At 36.2% G+C, this 27,143-nt stretch overlaps 1 protein-coding gene across 2 annotated transcripts in view; it reads left to right on the top strand.

Moving 5' to 3' along the window:
- Window positions 1-27,143, top strand: part of dnaaf9 (dynein axonemal assembly factor 9) — a 172,934-nt gene that overhangs the window by 75,548 nt on the left and 70,243 nt on the right. For both annotated transcript variants that reach the window (XM_028801454.2, XM_051928226.1), the window contains exons 14-21: window positions 3,041-3,117; window positions 3,226-3,270; window positions 7,021-7,066; window positions 11,258-11,363; window positions 13,342-13,412; window positions 13,896-13,946; window positions 23,881-23,980; window positions 25,815-25,918. In XM_028801454.2, coding sequence (XP_028657287.1) covers window positions 3,041-3,117; window positions 3,226-3,270; window positions 7,021-7,066; window positions 11,258-11,363; window positions 13,342-13,412; window positions 13,896-13,946; window positions 23,881-23,980; window positions 25,815-25,918 — 600 coding nt within the window. The remainder of the gene's footprint in view (window positions 1-3,040; window positions 3,118-3,225; window positions 3,271-7,020; window positions 7,067-11,257; window positions 11,364-13,341; window positions 13,413-13,895; window positions 13,947-23,880; window positions 23,981-25,814; window positions 25,919-27,143) is intronic.

The raw sequence follows: 27,143 nt of genomic DNA, 5'->3' as shown, positions 1-27,143 counted from the left end.
TATGCCATTCACTTTCGAAATGCATCAGAGGTAAAGGGGATTACCAGAGAAAGACTTAAACAGAAAATATGATTTTATGAAGGTGGTATGGTACTTTATATGTCAGACACACAAACGTCCTTACCAGTAGTCCTTAATGCACCAGCAGATTTTCCAAAGATTATCTGGACTAAAAATTAATTTGCATAAAATGTTTTTTTTTCCCTCCAGTGAACTTTCTAGCACATAATATTAAACTGGACACATTCAATTTATATTAGCATTTAAGTTTAAATACCTAGGGGTAAACATCACACGTAAATATAAAGATCTTTTCCAACTAAGTTTTGCTATCAGCATGGACAAAAATTAAATAAGATGTGAACAGATGGTCTACTCTCCATCTCACATTAGCAGTGGCAATCAATACTATTAACATGAACATCCTTCCCAAGTTTCTTTTTCAATTTTAGGGCATCCGCATTTATATTAACAAATTGTTTTTTTTTAAGAAATTACTCGGTTATAGCCTTGCATTCACTGGCCAACTGTACAAAGACCTAAAGCAGACCGGGGTATAGCAGTACCTAACTTTCAATTTTATTACTGAGCAGGAAATTTACAAGCAATTAAGATCTGGGAATTAACACAAATTGATGAATATACACAATTCCTTGTCTGCTATAGAAATAAAATCTTGCTGTACTTTTTATACACTGCCTGGCCAAAAAAAAAGTCGCCACCAAAAAAAAAGGTCACACACTCTAATATTTCGTTGGACCGCCTTTAGCTTTGATTACGGCACACATTCGCTGTGGCATTGTTTCCATAAGCTTCTGCAATGTCACAAGATTTAGTTCCATCCAGTGTTGCATTAATTTTTCACCAAGATCTTGCATGATGGCTGCATCACTTCATCTGCCTCTCTTCTTACCCTGATGCGCCCATCACTGTGGAACAGGGTAAATCTGGACTCATCAGACCACATGACCTTCTTCCATTGCTCCAGAGTCCAATCTTTATGCTCCCTAGCAAATTGAAGCCTTTTTTTCTGGTTTGCCTCGCTGATTAGTGGTTTTCTTACGGCTACACAGCTGTTCAGTCCCAATCCCTTGAGTTCCCTTTGCATTGTGCATGTGGAAATGCTCTTACTTTCACTATTAAACATAGACCTGAGTTCTACTGTTGTTTTTCTTCGATTTGATTTCACCAAACGTTTAAGTGATCGCCAATCATGATCATTCAGGATTTTTTTCCGGCCACATTTCTTCCTCGAAGACGATGAGTCCCCACTATCCTTCCAGTTTTTAATAATGCGTTGGACAGTTCTTAACCCAAATTTAGTAGTTTCTGCAGTCTCCTTAGATGTTTTCTCTGCTTGATGCATGCCAATGATTCAACCCTTCTCAAACAGACTAACATCTTTTCCACGACCACGTGATGTGTCTTTCGACATGGTTGTTTAAGAAATGAGAAGCAACTCATTGCACCAGTTGGGGTTAAATAACTTGTTGCCAGCTGAAAGATAATCGCCCATGCAGTAATTATCCAATAGGAGGCTCGTACCTATTTGCTTAGTTAAATCCAGGTGGCGAGTTTTTTTTGGCCAGGCAGTGTATATCCTGCTTTGTGCCCCAGTAAGTACAAATTATCGTCAATATACTAATAATCAAATTGTCCATCAGTCACTCAGAATATGAAACCAATGCAGGAAGCACTTTAAGCCAGAGAAGCTTTGCACCTCTGTAGTACATGTACATGAAAATCACCTTTTTCTACTTTCTAAAACCTACACAGTATTTAATGTTTGGAAAGTATCCAGGATTAAAACACTTAGAGAATTGTATGTATAGAGTGTCTTTACATCTCATGAACAATTATGCTTCAAATGTAACATCCCATCAACACAATTTTCCACTACTTTCAAATTAGAAACTTTGCTAAAAGGAACCTGCCTAATTTTCTTCACCTAACCAGCAGTTTCTATCCAGAAGAAAGGTTAATGAGTCTTTAAAAGTCAGACAGCATCTTAATAATATAAAAATATTTTAAAGTCCCTTCCTTTCAAAGATCCCAGGGTATGGTGGGTAAACGGTTTTTCATTTAACATCTCAGAAAAGGAGTTTTTATTAAAAGGAATGCTATATTTTAAAACATGAATATTTATGCATTGTTCCTTGCTGTTTAATTTGAGAGAGAGAATCCATTTTTAGATTTCTGGTGAGCTTTACTCTGTACAAGAGGTAGTACTCAAAATTAATGACAAACTTGGCATATACTCACATCTACTGCATACTTCATAATAAACTGCTCTAGCTAAAGGAGCTTTGTTTAATCAGTTTACTCCCCTTCCCCCACAAAATATGAAATCCTTCTTCTTCAACCAGAGAATAAAGAAATAAATCATAATATTGTTGGTGAGGTAACAATTTATAAATCTTAGGATATCCCAAAGAATAGTGGAGTTTCAGCATGTTTAATTAGTTAAGAACAGCACTAATAAACCTCTGTCATAACTGGAAAAATATTTGAACATTCACACATGAAGTAAATTTAATAAAAACTTGGATATAGCTTTCCATTTTTGGAAGAATTGGAAAGCTACGAATTATAGTAACAGCTCCACCTTAAAATATGACTATTGAACCACAAGTATTTCTGCTTAGTTGAGGGTAGTTAATAGTCACTGAGGCAGAGAGCAAAGCATTTAGGGAAGAGTTAAGTCAGGATTGTTTTTTCATTGCTTACCAAACCAGGGTGATTTCTTTGTTTTATTTTTCTGATTAATTTGATTTTATAATTCACATATTTACAGCCCTTTAGTACAATTGGAAGTTAAGCAGTGCCACACAAAAAAGGTCTTGGGATTCATATCAGAAGCTGCCTAGAACAGCAGTGATGTTAAAAGCGAATGTGCATCCCATAATATTATAACATTAATTAGTGTGTTATTAATATACTTTATGAAAAGAAGTTTGTTTTTACTTTCACTGTCCCTGCCCATCATGTTTGTGTTAGACATCCAGTTTCATGCCAAATGAAAACATTTTGTCTTCCGCAGGCAAAGGATATGGCAGAACAAACATTCCGAGCCAGTTTGGAAAGCTATGGCCTTCCACAGTACAAAAATGAACTTGGGTAATGGTCTATTTATCATTAGTGTATTTTCCATATGTCAGTGACATAATGCATGATGGAAATTGTACACTAATTGACTTCAAATCTTAATTTACTTGTTTGTTTTAGATCAAAAACTGTGTTCTTTATTGAAGCTATGGATAATGAAGGAAGGTGAGTATTTTTATACATGCATATATGTCATGGTCAACATAATAAAGGAAGAGTGATTTATTCTCTGTGAAGAATTAAACTTTTGCTTACCTAAATCCAGACTTATATTAACACATAATTGTAATAAACAAATAAATATACAGCAGATTTTTTTTTTTACACTTCAACCTTAAAGTGGGTGAAACTGATGGATGCAAATTGGTGTGGGTAAAATTAAAGAATGATGGTTCCGAACTTCAACATTTCATGGCGTTTTTTGGCTGTTTTACAAAAAACATCTCCCTACTAATAATAGGGCAGGCCCTCTTTAAGGTAATATAAGCAGGGGTAGCAACACAAGGTTACAATGAGTAAAGCAAAACATGCCAAGAGTCTTTGGCAATGACTTTTTCGTGAATTCACACCACATTGTTTTTTTAATCAAAACATAACAGTGTCCTTTCATAAATTTGTTCATTTCCCGAATCCAGTCATTTCCTGTTCAGGTACTTTGGGTTGCCATATCCAGTACTTGTGCCTTTTACTGCTGCAGGTTTTGCAAAGCAAAAACCAACCCTGCATGAAGTGTCAACCTATCATAGGGCACACTCATGCATATATACCCACTATCAATCATAGAAGATCACTTTGGAGAGGCTAGTGTGAAATAAGCAGAAGACTACAGACAAAGACTTGAGGCTCCAGCGCACATCCTGTTTAGTGTCCAAAAAGTAAAGATAGTTGCTAAACATGGCAGGTGTGCAGCTCCTCCAACTGTCTGGTTTCTTCACTGTGAAAGAATTATGTGTGACTTCTGCTGAAGTGGAGTCCAGAATAAGGAGTCACTTCCTCTGTGGAGACTGGTTTTATATGAGAGGAAGTGGAGGGGACATAGCTAATGGCATCTGGTCTGATATGATGTCAGAAATTTTCAGGGTTGCTCTCCTCCTCTGTAAAGGAAACAAACTGTGTTACTAGTGCCATTTTTCCCAAAATTTTCCCCTATTTTTAACCAAACTACCACCCGTGAGACATTTCCTATGTTTATGCACATGACACCAGTTAATCTAATATGTATATCTTTGTAATATGGGAGTTAAATGGATGTATCTGGGTAAAATCTCTTCTTACACTGGGAGCACCTACAGTGCCCTCCATGATATTTGGGACTAAAACTATTTTTCCTTGATTTACCCCTCTGCTCCACAGTTTGAAATTATAAATCTAACAATTCAGACATGGTTAAAGTACACATTACACACTTTTATTGAAGGGTATTTTCATATATTTTGGTCACACCATGTAGAAATTGCAATACTTTTTATACACGGCCCTCCATTCCAAGCACCATAATGTTAGGGACATTGACATCACAGGTATTTGTGATTATTCTGGTGTGTTTCTTTGTTTCATTAGTGCAGGCGTAAAATACCTAGAGGCCATTATGTGTCTGAAAAACAAGGACAAAATCACTGAAGACATTGGTAAAGCCTTAGGATTATCTAATTCAACTCTCTGAAATATTAAGATCAGAGAATGCACTGGTGAGCTCAGTAATCGCAAAGAAACTGGTTGATCAAGGAAGACCTCCGCTGCTGATGACAGCAGAATTCTCACTCTGGTAAAGAAAAATCTCGAAAAGCACCTGTCTGACAGATCAGAAACAGTCTTCAGGAGGCAGAAACTACAAACCACAAAAGACTTCATGAACAAAAATACAGAAGTGACACTGCAAGATGCAGACCAATAGTTAGCCACAAAAATAGGATATCCAGATTACAGTTTACGAAAAAGTACTTAAAAGAGCTTGCAGAATTCTTGAAAATGGTCTTGTAGACAGATGAGACAAAGATGAACCTGTACCTAAATGTTGCCAAGAGCAAAATGTGGAGATGAAAAGAAACTGCCGAAGCATGTATGGCTGCCCCAGGTACTGGCACACTTCTCTTCATTGATGATGTAACTGCTGATGGCAGTGTAACAAATAATTCTAGGATGTATAGAAACATCTGCTCAAGTTCCAGTAAATGCCTCCAAACTCATTGGATGGCACTTCATTCTACATACTGCTAAGGCAACACTTCATTCTACATACTGCTAAGGCAACACAGGAATTCAGCATGCCTTCCGTTTAATGAAGAGAAAACATATGGAGAAAAGCCCGTGGAACAAACAGGAGCTGAAGTTTGCTGTATTAGAGGCTTGGCAGAGCATCACAAGAGAAGATACTCCACACCTTGTGATGTCTGAATCGCAGAATTCAAGCAGTCATTGCATGAAAGGGATATGCAACAAAGTACTAAATATAAGTGCTTTAATATACCAACTATTGCTACGTTCCAAGCATTATGGTGCACTGAAATATAAGCAGAGGACTAAATCAAGGAAAAATGTGCCTTTTATCCCAAACATTATGAAATGTGCACACTATATACAGCAATGGTAACTGAGCCAGGAGTCAAACCAGTTCCCCTGAAGGTTTGAATCAGCAGTGCTAACCATTGTACCATCTTGCTTCCCATACAAAGTGCATAATGTACTTCTTCTAATGCAGTAGAGCTGAAGATGCAAGTAAAAGATAACTTTTGCATACTTAATAGTACTGAACGTAATAAGATTTTGGCAGATTAGATTTTACATAGACAATTGGACCCAGGGAGTTTATCATACTGCCCACATATGCACATATTCAGACAGGACTCCTATCCAGATTTATTTCTTGCTTTATGCAAAATATGGCCAGGTGTTACAATCCAACCACCTGGAGCCCTGAATTCAATTAAGCTGGCCTGAAAATGTACTTATTTGTATCTGCTCTTTCTTGTTTATCTTTCTCTTCATTTCGTTTATCATAACAGTTACTGTTTCTTCTTTTTTCTAAACTTGATCAACAATTCAGAAAAACTCAGTTATTACTAGAACTTATACGGCCTTTTTGGCTACTGAAAACCTACATTTTCCTTAAGATATTGTAAACTAAATGTAACAAATGTAATTGTTGAACTTAGTCATGACACTTTTCTCAGTTGGAATATGTTTACTTGTTCTGAAATTATAGTAAACATCTTATTCTGGGCGCTGCATTGAAAACAGATTTTTAATAGTTATTATAGATTTTTTCACTAAAATGCTGAATGGAGTCCCTGCTTTTCAACACTTAAAATTTCCCTTCTATGCTTTTTTCATCCTGGACATGAATCACTAATTTGTCCTACCTAGATATCAGGATAATTTTTAGTGGTCAGCGTTTGTCCTTAATCTTCCACCAAAGACGTGGTTTTGGGGAGTAACACATGTAAAGCATTGATGAAGGAAGGAACATTTGCCTAACCAAATCACCCTATTCAACGCTGTGCTGATGCACTTAACCATGAAATCTATATAAAAATGTAATCATCAGTAATCTACAATATTTCAGTATATACATATTATCCAAATGTATAATCTTCAAATTAGACATTTCTTTGTGAATATTTTTGGGAATCAATGTAAGTGTATTTTTTATGACCTCAGCTGATAAAGATGTGATGGGAATGTGAAGATTGCAAAGATGGCTAAATAAATAAGCACTTACTTTATAGCAGGCAATTAGCTGAAGTTGCTGTAGTTATACTGTATTCTTTTTTTTTTTTTTATAGTACAGTAAAATCAAAAGCTATAGCAGAATGTTATTTGTCATTCCTTCTTACATTTTGTGATGATTGTTTTTCTTAGTCAGTGCTAATTTTATTTGGTCAATGTTTATAGATGCCTTTTATTAATTATTTTTAGGGTTGTTTCTTTGGAAAGTGATGGCAGCCAATACTTAGTAAAAATGGTAAGCATGAAAATGTTTTTAAGTTTATACATTTTAATTTTCTTTCTACTCCACATGTTCTTCATTTGCTGTGTAATTTACAAAATGTAACACACAAACCTGCTAAACTGTCTCTTATTTGAATGCTCCATAACTTAAAAATGAATTGGGTGTTTGAGCAGTTTATTGTTGTAACTTCTCAGTCTTGGTACCTCATAGTCCTAGAGTGTTGAAGGAGTTTTGAATATACATGTAAATCCTGAACCAGGCATTGTCTTGGTGAAGTCTGCATTTTTCCTCCTTCCCTCTTTGGGTTTTTGTGGGTACTCTTTTTTTACTTCTAAACTGAAATTGCAGGTTCTTTGGTTAGATTCTTAATTTACAGTCTTAATTTTTCCTGTATCTGTGAGTTTTGGTGTGTGGGTGAGAGTACTCTGCTGTGACAGAAGAGACAGAAACTTCTTCTGAAACAGACAGTAGTCCACTGCGGCATACATTGTTATATTCCAGTACTAGATCATATGCTTAAAGTTTGGAGGAAATGGTTTACTCATATCTTCAAAATATGTGAGTTGAGGAAATACACAGTCCACTGGGACACATCCATCAGCTTTATCATGACCATGTTTTTCTTTTCCCTGTAAACTTGATTTAGAGAGGCACCGATATTGAAATTCTGGGCCAGTGCCGATTCCCGATAATGTACTTATCTGACGATTCTGATGCTGATATACACATTTATACAATACAGAGAAAAGTATATAAGATACAGAGAAACGTAAGACTTGATCTGTCTGGATGAGAATTATAGAGAAGTGTAACATGTATTTGTATAACAATCATTAAAAATAAATTGCATCTGCCACATTTGTCTTGTTATATGAGAAAGTTTTGTAGGCTTTTGCTTTTAAGTAACACTTTACTCTTTCTTTTTAATAGAACAAATTCAATAATAATTGAAAAAGTAAAAACTGAAAGAAAAGAGTAAAATGATGCAATGATGATAGAATAGGCAATACTGCTTAAGAATAACAATAACGTTTCCAGATTATTTTTAATCATTAAAATAAGTGGCTTCTGCTCTACCACATTTAAACTGGGTGTGTGGTCCTTGGTTTTACAGGCTGCAATATTAAATACCTCATAATAACATTTTCTTTCTTTCTTCATGGAATAAATATAACCACAACTTGACGAGTGAACATTTAAAAAATGGAAAAGCGTACAATGGTAAATAAATAACAATAAGAAATAAATAAATAACTTTTTTCTGGAGGTTTATTATTCTATTCTATTTTTTTTTAACATCAGGTCCAGTTAGGTTATGGAACATGCACTGGTACAGCATTTTGCCGCACCCACCACACGACGAAACAGCTCAGGATCCTGGTTGGCATCCCTCCAGGGCAGACTTGTGATCCTGTCCCACCTTCTAGAAATTACCACTTGTCTGCCTCAGCCAGATGTTGCGTGGGTGTCCCTTTGGCCTGGTCCAGCCACTTGGGTCCTCAACAATGAGGATCCTGCGAGCCAGATCACCCTTAGTTAATTGTGCCACATGACCGTAGTGCCGTAACTGATGCTCCCTCACAATGCAGGTAATGTGCCTCATTCGGGACTCCATTAGCAAACACAAAGTCAAACCAGCAGTACCCAAGGATTCTCCAAAGAGACACAGTACCAAAGGAGTGTAGTCTTCGTCTCAGGTCACTGGATAGCAGTCGTCCTTTTTCATAGTGGCCACATACCACTTTCAGGCCACCCCATGACCCCCTATGCTCTCCCAATCTGTCTACTGACTTAATAGGAAGAGTCACCAGAGACACAAATGCCACTGCCGAGGTAAGTAACCTTCTTGACAAGGTTGATACTCTTTTTCCACAGACAGACCCACTGCTGATGGCTGTGCCCAAGAGGTTATTAAAGGCCTGGATACTGTTTTTTATCCAGGACACTCACAAGCCCAGACACTCAAATACCTCGCTCAGTCTCTCAAGACCCCCGATCAGAGTCACCATTGACACTGCGAAAATCACAGCATTCACAGCAAAGTCAAGATCGTGAATCTTTCTTCACCACAGATGCCCCACAGCCGCTGGACCTTACAACCTTGCCCAACACCCAGTCCATGCAAACGTTGAACAGAGTAGGAACAAGAACATACCCCTGATGAACCCCAGAATCAGCTGGGAAAAATGCAGAGGTTGTTGCTAGATATCATGCCTAGCCTGTACATTGGTACTGTGAGCAGGTATAACTTGATGGGGTGGTTCTTCTTAATGAACAAGAGCATCTCTGCCTTGTCGCAGGAAATTCTGTTTATCTTTTCATTGATCACTTTAAAAGTCACACTGAATAATCTCTTGCTCTTCATGCTAGTGTATGGGGCTGATAGGAACTTGCATGCTACTTTGGCAATGGTAGGAAACTGACTCCATTTGTTATTTCAGTGGATTTGCATTTAGTTCTTGAATGCATGTCTGTAGTATATGTGCTGTTTTTTAAAATATTTTATTATTACTAATTACTTTTTCGCTGTGAATCATGAAGTGCATTTGAGTTGCTAATTATTGCTTAATTATTGATTACATCTTGCCTGAAGAAGGGGCCTGAGTTGCCTCGAAAGCTTGCATAATGTAATCTTTTTAGTTAGCCAATAAAAGGTGTCATTTTGCTTGGCTTTTCTCTACATTCATAATGGCTAACACGGTACAACACCCTAGTACTATAATTATTGCTTAAGAAATCGGGTGAAAAGAGTGTCTATAATGAAGGTGATTGACTCTCACACAAAAAACAAGAAAATAAGGCACGCACGGCACTGGCACTGTTTTGTTTTTTTTAATAAAGTCACCTCAGTTGCCTTCTTGCTAATTTCCCAAGGCGTCAATGTGTACTCTTCAAGAATTTGGTTGAACATTTCAAAGAGTGTTCATGTCCCCTTGTCATTTATCTTGGCCTTTTTCTGTTGTGGACAATCTACTTGCTAGTCACTTGTCTGCCTTTTTGTTCAGTGCAAGTTCAATCTGACCTTGCAACATTTTGAGTGCCAGTAACCTAAATGATATTAATATAGCAGTAGAGCATGAGGTTAGGTTGGATTTCCTATCACAGATTACTTATCAATGACAAGCAAAAAGCATTAGGAATTTTCAAAAATTGACTTTGTCTACAGCTATAATAATCCCATCAAGTAAAAACATAGCATTTCTTTATGGAAACAGACTTCATCACCAATGAGGAGCAGGTTAATCATAGTTCAGAGAAAAGTATTTGAAGCGTTATAATGTTAACATTTAGAATGAAAAAATTCAAATCGATACTTCAAAACTGTAATTTAGGACGTTCTGAACAAAGGAAAACAGGCCATAAGTGCTTAATGTTGAACACCCCAGTAAATACAAAAATGAAATTTAGGCCAGTTCTTTAGAACCTTTGGAAGACGAGGTGTAATAAACATGCACAATAACAGCCAACTGCTTTGTAACCTTATTACATATCCATGTTGTTGTTAATGGTTAAAAATCAAGTGAATTAAAACAGGGCAAGAATGTTTATTTAATTTACTTTCACGCATGAAAGCATGATTATTTACATTTAAGCCACCTCCATACTACTGATAATTCCAGGGGCTGCAGACAGATCTAGGATAATTCACCTGATGAACCCATCCATCTGTCCATTTTCCTTTTCAGGCTTGTAGGGCAGCCAGAGTCTGTCCTAGCAATTACTGGGCGCAAGGCAGGGACAAGACCTGGTCAGGTGTCAGTCCACTGCAGGGTGTCACCTGATTAAATTATAGTTAATTTTGAGCAGAAGTACATGAATACATAATAAATTCTGAAATTGATTGCAACAAACAATATACAGTACGCAGTGTCAAAAGGAACAAGATTCAGGAACACTTGACATTTAATATATTATTAGTAGTTTTTTTGATTAACTGGCAAGGATTGTAAAGAAGAAGTTTTTTTAGGTACTATTATTGCATTAAATATTTTTTGAAAACTGTGACACTAGAATACACTCCAAACAGCGCTTGGCTTATCTTCATAGCACCTGATATTTAGAGTACAATTTTCCAAAGAGTTGGCACAGTCAACAGGGTGTGTGTTTTTTTGCTTAGACCTAAAAAAAACAGACTTTTAGAAAGTTCCTTTAGTCAACACTTCTCATTTGTGTAATTCCTGTTCAATTCTTCTCGTTTTTTAGGCTTTTATGATGGTATATGACATTCCAGATGCATTTGGAGAAATACTTGGCTCCCTGGTTTTCTCAGAATCGTTCTTGGAATCCTGTTTATCTGTAAATGAGCTAGGCAAGTCATTACAGACAATTATTATGGCTCCCCTAACTTTGTTTTGTTTTACTTTTTTATACAGGTGTATCTGAAAATACCCTTGCACATTTTATTCAAATAATGCATCTTTTTAAAATATCTTTTTTTCATCCATACATATTAGTTAGCAGTGGAACAAAAAAAGCCATGCCAATAACTCAATCCTTTTTTCTTCTAGTAAGATATTTCGAAATGGCTAAGTCAAAATTATTGGAATCCTATAGAAGTTGTAACAAATATTTATCTTGTCCTGATCCTTATGTGTTTTTATGGTTATCACAGGTGTCTTCAATCTTGAAATCACTCATTCAACCAGTTTAAATGGAGAAAAAAAATTCTAAAATGTGTTGTTTCACAGTAAACATGGAAGAGAAGGAAAAACAAAATTGTCTGAGGAAGCAAGACAACAACAACACTAATTTATAAAGCACATTTTCATATAAATTATGTAGCTCAAAGTGCTTTACAAGATGAAGAAAGAAAAAATATAAAAATTAGGCAATACTAATTAACAAAGAATAAAGTAAGGTCCAATGGCCAGGGAAGACAGAAAAAAACAGTAAAAGACCTCCAGAGGGCTGGAGAAAAAAAATCTAAATCTGCAAGGTTTCTGAGGCCATGAGACCGCTTAGCCCCCACTAGGCATTCTACCTAGCATAAATGATCTGAGTTAGTCCTCATGGTTTTCAGGCTTCACTTGGAATAATTAGACAGTGATGGTCATGTGGACCTCTGGCCTTCAATCCATCAATGTAGGGACTGCACTTTGCTTTGATTAGGTGGTGGTGGCATAGATTACCACCACAGAAAACCAGTAAAAGAACAGCAGAGACAGGCAGTAACACCCTGGTATGGTCAACGTAAAGGTTACAAGATCATCTCCAAGGAGGCTTCTGTTTCTTTGACCACTATTTGCTACTATTATCAAGAAGTGTAAGGCTTATACAACTACAGTTGACATCCCAGTCCATGGGCTCACGAAGAAAATTGACCCAAGATTGAACAGAGCAGCAAGTCATACGGTCCCTCATTGTCTGGATGAAAATAGGTTCCATGATAGAAGACCTAGAAAGACCCCAGCTTTAAGAGAGAAACAGTCCTTGGAATTTTGAATTATTCACAATTTGTTCTGACATTCACACTCCTGCAAGAATGGCGAAGAAAACTTTGGACTGTTGTAAAATGGCATGCTATGATTCAAATCATGATTCTTTTTTAACAATTGAGGAAAGTGCCAAAAGCCACATTTAGGAGTAGGAGAACTGAAGAAGAATAGGTCAGATGACCAGTCAAGAAATGTAGAAATCTCACTCAGAACTACAGAAAGCAATTGATGGCAGTTGCCTTCTCCAAAGGCTTTGATGTAAAATATTGGCAACCATAACCTAATATTTCTGTCCATGCCCTTTTCATTTTTTAATTTAAATTAATATGTTTAGTAATGAATCAAAAGTAGAGTTCCTGTTCTGTTAAATGTGATATAAAAATACCTTAGCTTCACCTTAGTTCAGAGAAGTCTACCTTTTTTTTTGATGTTAAGAATATATAGTATACTAGCATTTTCAGTAATGTTTGTACCATGTCAAGACAACTGAAAGCAGTTAAAAGAAATCTTTTAAAGCAGAGTAGAGAAATTTTCAGGAAACATTTGGTAAAAGTATTGGTCTTAAGCTATCATTCTAGAGCTGTTGACTGGGGTTCCTTAAAGGACATGTAATTTTATCTTTGGAGGACAGATATTTTTGAAATACGGAATTGTTTTCTGAATGTGAGGGTGTCTGCCTCAGAATTAAAGCAAAAAGGGTCTGAGACACAAGTGACTAAATAGATATAGGGATGAACTTCTTTACTTTAGAAATTTGAGAAGTTATGTGCCTTTTAAAGTGCTTAAGAAGTTTTACAACATTTAAAAGATTCCTTAATTTTGTTTCATTTTTTTTTCTGTTACTCCCTGCAGATGGCAGTATTTCCACAGAAAGTTCTTACACTATCCTGACTGCTTCAATTCCTCGCTTTGTCTCATGGATGGTGAGCATTGAATAATGAATACCTTAACAAATGTGTACTCTGTATAATATTTGAAAGCTACAGTATATTTTTCTGGCTACTATTATGTGTTTTTTTGTTTTTTTTGTCCTTTTTGATGATCAATTATCCTTGTACCTATAGGACTGCTGCTCTTTAACCTTCAGTATTAATGGTGTGATTTATTATGCTTTTGTTTAATGCTTGTAACCCTCTTTAGTAATGTGGTGATTTTTATGTCGTATAATATCTATCAATATATTGTTTTAAGGTTGAAGTTTGACAAAATTTCTCCATTTTGATTTTATTTCTATTCTCATGGTGATTATCATATTTTTTTTGAATGCTTGTATGTCTTGATGCAACCCCTCTGAATTTCAGTCTGAAGTTGGGACATCATATTATGCAACATTCATTACTCTGAATACTATTTATCTTTTTTTTTATATTTATATTATGATCAGTTGTTGTTTTCTCCTAATTTAGGCTGAAGATGGTGATATACAATTATCAGAAAAAGCACAACAGCTATTGAAGGTAAGCTTGCCAAGTTTTTAGCCTAAAACGCTAATAGCTGGAGCACTATGTCCTCTGTGGGAATTTCTTGGCTAACATTCAAGACTTCTGTTACTAAATGTGGTGTGTGGGAGTTGGTGATAGGTATCTGTCGTTGGCAGATAGATTGAGCACAGCCGCTTAGCACGGACAATAAAGGGCTTTAGCTTGGCATTTCATTTGTTGCTATTTTCTGTAATAGCTTAATACTTCAATTTATATAACTGTCATGGGGCTTAAAGGAACAGTTTGCCAGTGTAGATATTCTTTGAAATGTTACTGTATCCTATCAGTATCACTTGCCACACGGCACAAAACTTAGTTTTCCACTTATTTTCACTACTGCTGGACATATGGAGGCTTGCTAAAGTGATAGCAGGGATTGATAATTGAAAATTTCATTTCAACCACAGACTCGAGTTTAATAACAAACACCTGCTTGCATATTGTTGCATAATTTTTTAGGTGATGATTTGTCTTGGTTCTAGGATAATTAGAATTATTTGCCTTATGGACTTGGAATACATTCTCTGTCTTTAGAAAAAAAAAAAAAAGACTCATTCTGTTCCTAGTATTGCACATGGACTGGTTTAATGTCCTGGGTTGACTCCTGCATTTGCATCCTTTTCTTTGATAATAGGTTGTAACTACTGTTCAACCTGAAATTGGATTAGGAAGAGTCAGTAAGTGGCTGTCTGGAAAAATGTTTTCTTTCTTCTAAATTTGTCTTAATAAAGATAAAATATTAGAGGAATGTAATTGTCATGTAAGAATTTTTCTGAAATTTCTCTGATGCTAATCATTATTCAGTGATCATGTTAAAAATGTTTTAATGTAAAAGTACTAAACCTAATTGATGTTCTTTTAGTAAGTAATATGGGTAAAAATGGAAATAATTTTGAAAATGAGGCCTAGTTTTCCAGAAATAATGTCTTTCCTAATTTATTGATATATTTTTTAAGAATATTTACCCCAAAATCCTAAATTCATTTCTTGCTAATCTGTCTTATTTTCCCCAGTATATTTGTACAGTGCTCCTCAAGTCATTACAGTTAAATTCAGTGGTCCATAGTTGCCTTTAAATTAAATGTTCACATCTCCCCACCAGTCCTTTAAAGTCAAGTCTTTTGGCAGTATGTGCTTTTATAGAATATTCATACCTAAAATGAAGCTGTGAATAGTCAGTCACTGGTTTGATGGGCCCATGTTGAATTCTGAATATAAAATCAAAAAATTTAATGCACATGTTGGTTAAAATAATATGACCAACAGAAGTTAACATTTTGAACAATAAGGTAGATAGCAACGTAACTACTATTAGATTAGAAACTTTAATGATCCCAAGGGAAAATTCATATGCATACCGCAGCAGAAATGTAAACAAGAATGCAGACTCACACGACAGACAATACAACTAATCAATCAATCAATTGATAAATAAATCAATAAATAAATAAAAATAAGCTAAACGAGTACATTGGATGGAAACATTGAATTGCCTAATAGCAGTGGACAGTAAAGCCTCCCAGAGGTGCTTCTTAGCACATTGTAGTGGAATGAGCCTGTGACTGAAAGTGCTCTGTGAGAGTGCCTCCTGGAGGGGATGGAGGGGATTTTTCATGATGGCATCCAGTTTTGCCATCATCTTCTTTTCCACAGCAGTTTCCAGTGTTTCAAGGGTTTGGCCTGTGATAGAGCAGACTTTCCTGATTAGTTTGTTTAAGCATTCTGCTTCTTTTGAGCTCAGGCTGCTTCCCCATAGGACACCACACTGGCTACTATTATGTGTTTTTGTTGTGGTTTTTTTTTTGTTTTTTTTTTTACATTCTACATTTTAATCATTTTATTTTTTGAATGTAAAGGCTAATGTTTTATGCTTTTTCTTTTACCCATTTATGTAGCACGTTGAGTTGCCTTTTGATGTATGAATGATGCTATATAAATAAACTTTATTATTATCATTATTAACTTTGTTTACTGCCAAGCAATTAATGTCTTTCAAAAGACATTGGCTGTGGTGCTGCTACCATCCTTTGACCTTCACCCATAATTATTTATCTGAGCAATGAATAAATGCACATTATGCTCTTTAAAACAACTTGCTTTCCCTCTTGCCACCCTACTATTATTGTGTTTTAAATAGGATTGGTTATTGGCTAACCACAATTTTGTTTTGGCACTGAATATGTTGCCATGTGACCTGCCTTAGTCAGTATACATAAACTTAACAGAACAAACTAAATCTGTCACTTTGCTGGCTTTGCCCGGTCATATTTAATCAGTTTCTGTTAACTTAAAGCAGGCACAACACATTTGTTAGTCATAAAGCTGCACTAGTGCTTTTACTTAGGTAGACATAAGAGTAAAGCACACATGATTCCATTTATACTCATTTATTTTCTACACGTATATGATGGAATGTGTACCTAGTAAATGGATAACATCCTGGTATGGCACCTGCTTAGCTTAGGACCGCACACATACCAGAGGATTGGTGAAGATGGCACTGAGTACTCCTGACGCACATCTAATTTCTGTCTAGGATTGCACATGTACTTCTGTAGAAATGCAAACACTATTATTAAAGACCTTTGCCAATCTGCACATTCACTTTTCAGTATTTACTCTGCTAGATTCATGCACAGTTTTTATCCCCATGTCATTACTAGTCTGTCTCAGACATGCAAGTATGACTTTCATTGTGTTGTGTATATATGGCATTAAAGTTGAACCTGAGTTGGCTGGTGGTGTAATTTTACATTATTTTGTGTAGTTTTTTTGTAGAGTGGTGCTGTAATTTAACAAGACAGGTTGTTTTCTACATTGTGATGAATAATGCATGTATTAGCCCTTTTTATTTCACTTGAACATGCTGTCTAAATATCCAGAAAATTCCGTACAGTATATGAAAAATGGAGTTCTGTTGGCATCTTTGTTCATAATTAATACAGATATCGCAAAAACAACAAGTTGAGCAAAGGAGTCTGGATAGATTTAGTAAAATGTGCAATTGAGTATGCATGCAAGAAAATCCTGTCCTCTAGATAATGTTCTCCTCCACTTAAATAAAAACACATTTTCCTCTGAAATATGCTTTTATAAAATACATGTGAATTTTTTAGCTTCAGAATGCATAAAAGGTATACACACTTAAATTAAAAAGTTTCTCAGTTTCTTGAATTAAAACAACAGATCACCATAATCTTAATCTATCTATTCCTTACCTGAATCTACTTATGCTATTCTGAAATAATGCATAGAAAAAGGCAGGCAGTGTGGTGTAGTGGTTATGGCTTTGGACTTCAAACCTTGAGGTTCAGAGTTCAGATCCTACTACTGACACTGTGTGACAATGAGCAAGTCATTTGACCTGCCTTTGCTCCAATGGGAAAACCAAAAGAAAGGTAACCAATTGTATAAATGTTGTAAGTTGCTTTGGATAAAGGCATCAGCCAAATAAGTAAATTAAAAAAAAAAAGCTGTTTCCTTTTTAAAACAATACCCTATTCTGACAAATAGTAAATTATAATAACTAACTACATGGTTTACTTACTCTGTAATCAATGTACTAATGGAGTTTAATTAGATACACTGTATATGAGATCAAGGTTATATCATAGTATTATGAATTAAGCACTTGCTATCTTACAACATAAGAGCAGAGGCAAAAACTACCCCTAAATTACACTTAAGAAGTACTCCAAAAAATGTTACCTACCCCATGTAATCTATAGTGAGGAACAAGAAAACGTTTTAATTAAATTTTCATGGAGAGCAGAGATTTAAAAAAAAAAAAAAAAAGCTTATTTTAGAATGACAGTCAATGGTGACCAATGCTGTATCACATCAAACAATGTTAAAAATGTTCATGAAAATATCTCATGTTACTCATGTTGCATAATCCACATCTCAGTTTTCCAGTCATGTTCACAAAGTACAAAACACATTATCTTTTAGTAAAATATTATTAAATAAAAGCTTCTGGAAAAATCAGCACCAGGTATAAATAAGAAGTACTGTTTGCATGGGGTTGAGCTTTTGAAGTAAAGATAGGGCTCTTGACCGTTTACCGTAAAGAAGAAGCAGATGAGACCAAGTAAGCTACTATTGGTATTGTCATAAGTCAAAACACTATTTTATGTATTCACCAAAATTACCATTGTTTTTTCTTTTTTTTTTTCTTTTATTTTTATAAATGTTCTTGGAATTATTTCAGTCAGTTGGGTTGAAAATCACCCCCGATAAAATGATTTCTTACTCTGCTATAAATAATGTTACTGAATAGCATAATGTCATCTCATGTGACTAACACCTTACTAATTTTAAAAGTTAACTTTGGTATTTTTGAGGTGAAATTATTTTTTCTGGTATGGTTCAAAGTAGATCTTCCAACTCTGCGACTTGTAGAACCCGAGTTTGCAACATATCCTCTCTGGCTTTACAGCAGCATTATACCAGTACAGATGACGTCAAGACCAGGTCCTGCATAAGTTAACTGAAATACTGGAGGAGGTTTACAGATCAGAAGCAAAAGGGCCAGCAAGGTAACTTCACAGCGGCTGATCCAGTTTGTCATGCAAGGGTGCAAGGCCAAGAACAGCAGCACAAGGATGTGGTCCCTCCTGTCACCTGGAGGAAAATGGGCCATGAAGGCTGACCATGACCATTACCTGAACTTCCCACAAGCAATCATCCCAACCTGTTTACACCCAGACATCACTCTCTGGTTCACCATTACTATAACGGTCATCATGGCTGAATTGACTGTTCCATGGGAAGTCAAGATAGAAACCTCCCTCATGTTTCTCTTAAATTGTAATAAGTACCCATTTAAAAGACTGGTATGTCTCCCAGTCTCACAGAATTAGTCATTCACAGTTCAAATGTATAGTATGTCTATAAAAAGAAAGCAAAGTTGGAAATAACTTAATTATCTCTTAGTACCACTCGCACGTCTCCATTCAGCATCTTTTGTCTTGTAAATATGTTGATAATCCCAAACAGCAAGCAGCCTGCTATAACATCCCCCCAGCCAGCCCACAGCCCCAACCGCTGGAGAAACTGCAAAAACGTCTCCCAACTGAAGCCTTGTTTATCAGTGAGTCAGGTACCTGTGCTAAAAAAATAGTTATTCCGAACAAACGTGAAATGCATATAAAGATCTGTGTAAGTGTAGGATGACCGGAACTGTTGAACACATACCTAAAAGATACAGCGGTTAGAGTTGCTGACTCCTATTCAGAAGGTCCTGGGTTCGAGTCTTAATGTGTCCCAAAATAAACGTTTTGAGTAATGAGCTGTTCGTATTTTTACTATTATACAATAAAAACATACATTTGATTCGAGTCTAACTGCCGCTGTAAATGTATGGTACTTGTAAAGGTTAACTTTTTTTTTTTTTTTTTCAGTTTTATTCTAATGTCATGTTCATGCTCGCCCGGATCTGACACTGCTGTTTTCAAATAAAGACGAGCTACAACAGAGGTGAACAAAGATCGGAGAAAGAGAAGCTCTCCCCGCCAGAAATGTCCACTCACATATAAGAACAACGCAGCTGCACCAGGCGTAAAGGTGAAAGATGGCAACGTTTGGATACAGAACGAAGTCCGCCGTCATTCTGCCAATCAGTCTGCCCCACACCTGTCCTTCAAAGAAACAGCACGGCTTACAGAGCTTGCCAATGTATCTTACAAAGTCCTGTTTATGATTATGTTTTGTGATGGTCTTTACATAAGAAGCATTTATATGTTACTTATACAAAAGCCAGGTCGAACGTTATTTACCTTGATTTATTTACTTATCTTCTTACAGCGTAAAGTTACAAGTAGACTGCAGAGCTTCCTCTGTTTGATCGACAAGGGCATGCTCACAAATTACATGTGTAATGCCACGAAAAATGCCTGCTGACACTTTAGTACGTGAGCAATGGTACGAGAATGCAGTTAGACTTCTTTTTGGGCACATACACAGTCCAGATCTAAACACTAGCGTGGAGGGTCACTCATATACTGAATACTCTTGGAAAGTCTTTCTCCCATGGGGTAACTGGGATCTTTTCCTGAGTAAGATCAAACACAGTTGTGTAGGGTGCATCAGGAGGTTCCACCTGCAGCTAAAGTCACTTCAGTACACATGTACTGTGTCAGCTTGCCCGTGTCTATCAAACACAGGAAGCTCTGCAGTTTACTTGCGACTTTACGCTGTAGGAAGATAAGTAAATAAATCAAGGTAATTAACATTCGATCTGACTTTCATATACAAAGTACAGTGACTGGAAAAGTGCGATGGCAGCTTCCACCTCCAGCTATAGACTCTTCAATATGCGAGCGACTCTCCACGCTAGTGATTAGATCTGGACGGTGTATGTGCCCAAAAAAAAAAAAAAAGTCTTAACTGCATTCTCGTACCATTGCTTGCGTACTAAAGTGTCGGCAGGCATTTTTCATGGCATTACACATGTAATTTGTGACCATGCCCTTGTCAATCAAACAGAAGAAGTTCTGCAATCTACTTGTGACTTTACGCTGTAGGAAGATAAGTAAATAAATCAAGATAAGTAACATTCAATCTGGCTTTTATATAAGTAACATATAAATGCTTCTAATGTAAAGACCATCACAAAACATAATCACAAACAGGAGTTTGCACGATACTTTGGCGAGCTCTGTAAGCCGTGCTGTTTCTTTGAAGGACTGAATGGCAGGATGACGGCGGACCTCGTCCTGTATCCAAACGGTGCCATCTTTCGCCTTTACGCTTGGTGCAGCTGCATTGTTCTTATGTGAGTGGACGTTTCTTGCAGGGAGGGCTTCTGTTCTCTTTCTCTGATCTGAGTTCACCTTTGTTATAGCTCGTCTTTATTTGAACACAGCAGTATCAGAACGGGGTGAGCATGAATGCGACGGAGAGAATAAAACTGAATAAAAAAAAAAACACGCTAACCCTTACAAGTACCTTACATTTACAGCGCCTGTTGCAGACGCAAATCAAATGTATGCTTTTATTGTATAACAGTAACAATAACAACAGGTGAAATGCATGTGTTCCGAATAAAGATATATTTTTTTCAGCCTAGGTACCTGACTCCCTGATAAACAAGGCTTCAGTTGGGAGAGGTTTTTGCAGTTTCTCTGGCGGTTGGGGGGATGGTATAGCAGGCTGCTTGGGATTATCGACACATTTACAAGACAAAAGATGCTGAATGGAGACTTGCGAGTGGATTTAAGGTGGGCCGGATTTACAGGTTTTCTCGTAAGCTTTTGTAATACTAGTGTTAAGACCATGTCACATTGTAAGACTTTTCCAGCAATATTTAATCACAGCTTTCATTTACATAATCTGAGGCAGTAGCTGGGGTGCTCCAGGGAAGGACAGTTGTCTACTCTGACATACCAAATGATTCTCTCCAATTAGTCCGCAACTCTTCCCAACAAATATATTTGATTTTTATCTTTAGTTGTAGGGACTCTGTGTGCATGAGAGCTGACAATCAGTGATTGCTCATCCATAAGTACAATGCATAAACTTCAGTGACAAAGAGTAAGGAAGATGGGTGTTTAGGAATTCATACAAAGAAAAGAAGCTCATCCGTCTAATGGCTTTTGTTTTATATATCGTGACAGAATTTAAAAGGAAGAAAGTCCTGATTTGCTGCTCAGTTTTGCCATACCTGTTAATCTGTACACCACTGGCTCTATCAGGCAGCACGCTATTGGCTATCAGAAAAAGGGATGGGCACAACTGTACTGGAAAGTTATGTGGTCACTGAATTTGACATGCTGAGCGATTTTGTTTTGTTTTTTCCAGTAATGTAAATTGACATGGTCTGGTAACAAGATCAGCAAGCCTGACATACCCTACGACTAGAAGTCTCATAATGTGACATTAGCTTTAGAGTTCACAGTAACTAGGGTGGTTTGAGCTTTCATGTGAACAAAGAGACAAATGAGAGCTGCGGTGAAGCCAGTTGGAGGTGCAATTGGTTAAAAGTCCTAAATGTGAAATGTGCGGCTATAGCCAGAACGTGCAAACAAACAATATGACTGAATCATTGTACTCGACATAGGTTACACGGCTACCTTAAAGCAAGAAGGGCTCAGGTATGAGACCAGTCTGGTTACCATGTGTGGAGTTTATGTATTCTTTCCATGCAGTGTGGAAAGTTACTTAATTGGTGGATGCATGCAGGTGTAATTGACACCTAAATTGTCTTGGTGTGACAGTGTCAGGCAACACAATATTTGTAGAAAGTGTTTAATATGGGTGCAGAATGTTCATATAGTAAGTGTAGATTTACATGTCAGCTATATAATTGATTTTGAGAAACTAGGGAATTTGTATGACTTAGGCAACATGTTGACTATAGATGGAGGTTTGGGCACAGCAGTGATAATAAAGATAAGATTTGCATACAGAGCACGGAGGAAAATAATTTTGGGTAATGACTATCCTGAGTAAACTCATAAAAGTACCTCCAGTCCAGGGTTGTGGAAGGCTGAAGACAATCTTGTCCACACTGGCAAAGCTGGACAGTATGCCAGTCTTGTAGGGCATAGTTATGTACACACTATGCACAATTACTTCTTTTTTCTTTCATACTTTCCTGCTTTAAAGCCAATAGATCATAAATATTTAGGGCAATGTATGAGCAAATAATAGCTATGTATATTTAAAGTTCTAATATTACTTCAGTTCAGGACTGGCTCACTCCAACAAACTTTAAAACTAGGATTATTCCAAATGTATGTATTAGGTAAATATTGATGCTTTTTTTAATTATTATTTCTTTAATTTCTTATGAATTTATTTTGTTGGATGGATTGACAGTGAATGCTACACAGAAATTTTGCTGTTTTATAGTTAGAGCCCATGAAAATGCAGTTGAATTTTGTTATAAAGGCTTTACATTTAAAATAATTAAATGCTAAATAAACTGAATTGTACAATTTGTACAGTTGTACAATTTTACAGTACAAAATATGGAGATTTTTTAAAGGTGAGGAATTAATAAATTGTTTGGAAAACTGATGGCTCTAGGCAGCTTTTAGCATCTTTGCTTATAAATATTTAACTCAATTTAATTGTATTTATTTTCATGTATTTAGATTAAATAAATATGAAATGTTTACCAATTTTATTATGTTGAAATCTTTATCTTCAGGTGAGGGGTTATTAACTTCCCCATGTGAAATAGTTCCAAGTACGTCAGGGTTTTGTTCACATGTGAGAGAACTGATTGTAGGTTTCACCAAATAGCGTGTTCAGGGGCAATGTTTTTTTTTTTGTCATTTCACTGAACCGTGATGGTGAAGCAGAAATTAATTCCTTGACCAAAGCTCTTCATTTATTAGTCAGTCTACACTGCCATCCTCTGCTGCTATTTATGCTCTCAGGCTGTGGTAATTACTTATAGAATGAGATAGCAAGCATAAGCAGCAGCCTCATTCATGTCAACTGGGCCATGTGAGAAGCAGTTATACTAGAACCACTTCTTCAAATTGAAAGTAAACAGTTGAAATGTTTTGGATGTTTGGTTGGAATGTCCCATTGACACCTGTCATGAGAGATGTACAAGGCAAGCCTGACCTAGAGAAGATAGAGGTCACACTTGGGAGATTGTATCTCTCAGGACATCATAATCTTGGAAGATGTTGCTGAGGATAGGTTGACCTGTTCAGTCCAGTTCAGGATGATAAGCATTTTGAAAATGAATGAATGAATGACATGTTCTAAACTGGATAATAATTAGCTAAACCTTCTAGGAACACTATTATTCATTGACGCCTATCTGATGCCTAGTTATGCAACCCACTACTCAAATATTGCTTAGGTTGCCGGCATCTCCATCACTATGCATACCCATAAAAATGTTTTTAAAAAATTAACCTGTTTATACAAACTTGTTTCTTTCTGTTAGGGAGAAAATGAGGAAGATGAATGCTATCTTGGAAGGTCCCTTTCTGTTGGAGAGTCTGCTTTAATTTATTCAAGCAGTCTTTTGTCTAGTCTGGAAGAGGGTAAGTGGTTAATTACCATTGAAAGAACTGGAATAGTAGTATTGAGGATATGACTTTTAGGTTTTGACGTCATATGACAGTTAAAACAGAAGCTTTTCAATATGAAAATCAAATGTTTGCTTATTGAAAACTCACCTGGCACATGAATACAAAATACAATCTTTTTTCTAGAGAGCCATTAGTGTATTTCATGCATCAATTCTCATGTGCTCATCATGAATGAAGCATAGTACTTTGTGTAATCCACTGCCTTCACAGAATTGAAATGACTTGGCAGAATTAGCGCAATCTAACCTTCTTAATAATCTAGTTCACATGATTGATCTGTTTCTTTTAATAATTTTGTGCTAAAACGGAGGAACATGCAAAAGTTGAAGAGTGCATGTTACGTGTTACTTCCTTGGAGATCTTCAAAATCTGTGTGAAGTCCATTTGAAAGATAGCTACAGAGGCTTCTCCTCCCAAGGAAATTTAGGGAGTCCTGTCTAAAAGTACCTTTACAGGGAGTCTTTTTATGAGACAAAGGAGTACAAAAACTGCAAGAACTGAGAAAATTATAAGAGTGCTGGTAGAGTGGCACAGATGTTGCCTATAGCTGATTAGAGCTATTCTGGAGTTTTGACACTAGAACCACCCATAGACAGTATTAGAGGTGATGCCAGCCCAGCACAAGAAGTAGAGAAATACATAGCCAATAGAAGTTGTATTGCAGTAAATGCCCACTTATAAACATAGCAGGTTGTTGCTGAAATAGTGAACATTCAAAGTTTGTATGTAGTTGGACATAGCAGTAATTGCTGCTGGAACTGTACAACATTACCTGTTACCAAGTTCTCAGTAACTGAATGCTGTCACAAGAGGATCATTACCAATGTCATCTGGAGAGATGCATTTCAGTAAGGATTTTTAATGAGAGAAAGAGGCTAAGGAACAGAGGAACCGTCAGTAAATACTGTATTCAGCCTGGACGATTGTAGAACACAATTTTGCATCTCAAATGCATATATAAAATGTTTGTGAAGAAGTAACTTTGACTGAAAAATACCAAACTTCTTGTGTAAAACCTACCGAATACATCCTCTTTGAATCAACATAGGTTTTGATTTTGGGAAACGTGTATTTTATGTTTCTAAGATATGAATATGAGTACAAAAGGAAACTGGAAATTGTTTTTGTCACTGATTCTGTTTTTCCTGGATTAAGTACACATTCTGTTGCTTCTTTATAGATGGTGTTGTTAATGTAGTTTTCATGCAAATAAGGAAGTAAAAAAACAGCACAAAACCACTCGTATCTAAAGCAGTTTGATGTGGTATAAGTTAAAGCCATATAATATTAGCAATGGATGTGTTGTTTTATTCTCAAACTGAATAGTGTAGGAATGCATAGCTCTTATATAGCGAGACATGGTGGCACTAACTGCTTCATGGATCTAGTGTCCTGGATTTGAATCTGTTGCCCAGTCATTGTTTGTGTGGAGTGTGCACATTCTGCCTGAGTGAACATGTGGTTTCTTCCCACATCCCCAAATATACAGTATATAGAGTTTAGGTGTATTGTTGATTCAGAGAGTATGAATGGGTGTGTGCAACAGCGAGTATAAAATGACAGTTTATTTGTCTAAATTTTGAGAAAAGTGTTACTTAGGCCAAGGCTCAACAAACCGAAGGCCAAGTAGACATATCTGTCTAACACACATTTGGTAACACCCGTACTATTTCTTTTTCATTTTTTACATTTCGCAATTAACTGTTTATACTTATTATTTTAATTGTTAATATGCAATAACATAGATATGGCATTTAAAGTATATTGCTATTTTTCCTGATTTTAGGTAAAATCAGCTTCTTTTCCAAGGGAATTCTCTTTGTAAGTTCCCATTTTGGCAGCATCACACTTCCCATGTCATTGCTGAACAATTTAACCTTTTATGATGGGGTAAGTTGCATTTTATATGTTTATTTGTATCATTGTTTTGTTGAGAATGAGCTATTATTTAAGGAATTCAGGTTAAAAACAAACCTGTGGCTCATACCATAATCATAAATGTACAGTATTCTCAAGACAGTTGTAATAACATACTAAAAATAAGCTTGGTTAGCAGGGTAAAGGGCAAAATGCCTCCAAATTAATCCATGTTGCCCCATTAAACACTAGCAGAAAGTGTGCAATATTAGTAATAATTTAATTATCAATGCTGTCAGTATCTTTGACATTGCAAATCCATCGAATATTATCCTCCTTCCAACCTTACCCTGCTTCACATGCTAGCTGCAAAAATGCTCTTGTTCATAAATTAGAGCTTTGTTGTACAGACTGCTACTGTGAAATCTCAAGCAAACATGAAGGACAGTAACACCACCACCAGCACAGTGCCCATCTCTTTATCGTGTAAAGCAACAATTTATTTTAGTTTAGTTTCTTTGTTCTCTATGCACAGCTTTGTTTTTCAAGCCACAGACTTGAAACGTAGTACAAAATGACTTCTCACCATAAATTGTTTCTGACATAAAATTTTGGCCTTGCATTTGTGGGGATGGGCAGCTTGGGAATGGCATGTGTGGCAAAAGTTCTACAGTGTGACCAACAGAGAAACAATGCCACCATGACTGTTGTTGTAGTGGTAATGTAATGGTAATCTGCTGTAGTAATGTGTCCAAAATGTTTTTTATTGTAAATTTTGTGTTGGTGTGCTTCCCGAATTATTCCAGTACTGAAGAAGTTTCTTAGCCTTTTGTACAATTAGTAGAATCTGAATTACAGTAAATAGAGATTACTGACAAATTACAAAATGTGTTACCTCACTAAGCAGCATTGTCTGAATCAGTAATTTAAAATAATAAATCAGTAAAATACTACATTTGTTGTCAAATATTATTAATAACATCCATCCATCCATTTTCCAACCCGCTGAATCCCAACACAGGGTCACGGGGGTCTGGTATTGTAAAATCTAAAACTGAAAACTTGAAACTTTATTAAGCTTTAGTGTTATACAGTATGATAATTATTTTATAATTGATCATAACAAAGTTGCTTAATAAGTGAGTAGGTAGGTGGATACCAGTAGATTTTGAGTATATATGTCATGCAATTTGGAGAGTACATTAATAAGAACAAATATTTTAAGAGGTTTGGAACATCAGCATGATATAGGACAGCA

This window comes from Erpetoichthys calabaricus, chromosome 5 (assembly GCF_900747795.2).
Source record: "Erpetoichthys calabaricus chromosome 5, fErpCal1.3, whole genome shotgun sequence".
NCBI lineage: Eukaryota > Metazoa > Chordata > Cladistia > Polypteriformes > Polypteridae > Erpetoichthys > Erpetoichthys calabaricus.
The sequence above is the reverse complement of the archived record's forward strand: the minus strand, read 5'-3'. Positions and strand labels throughout refer to the sequence as shown.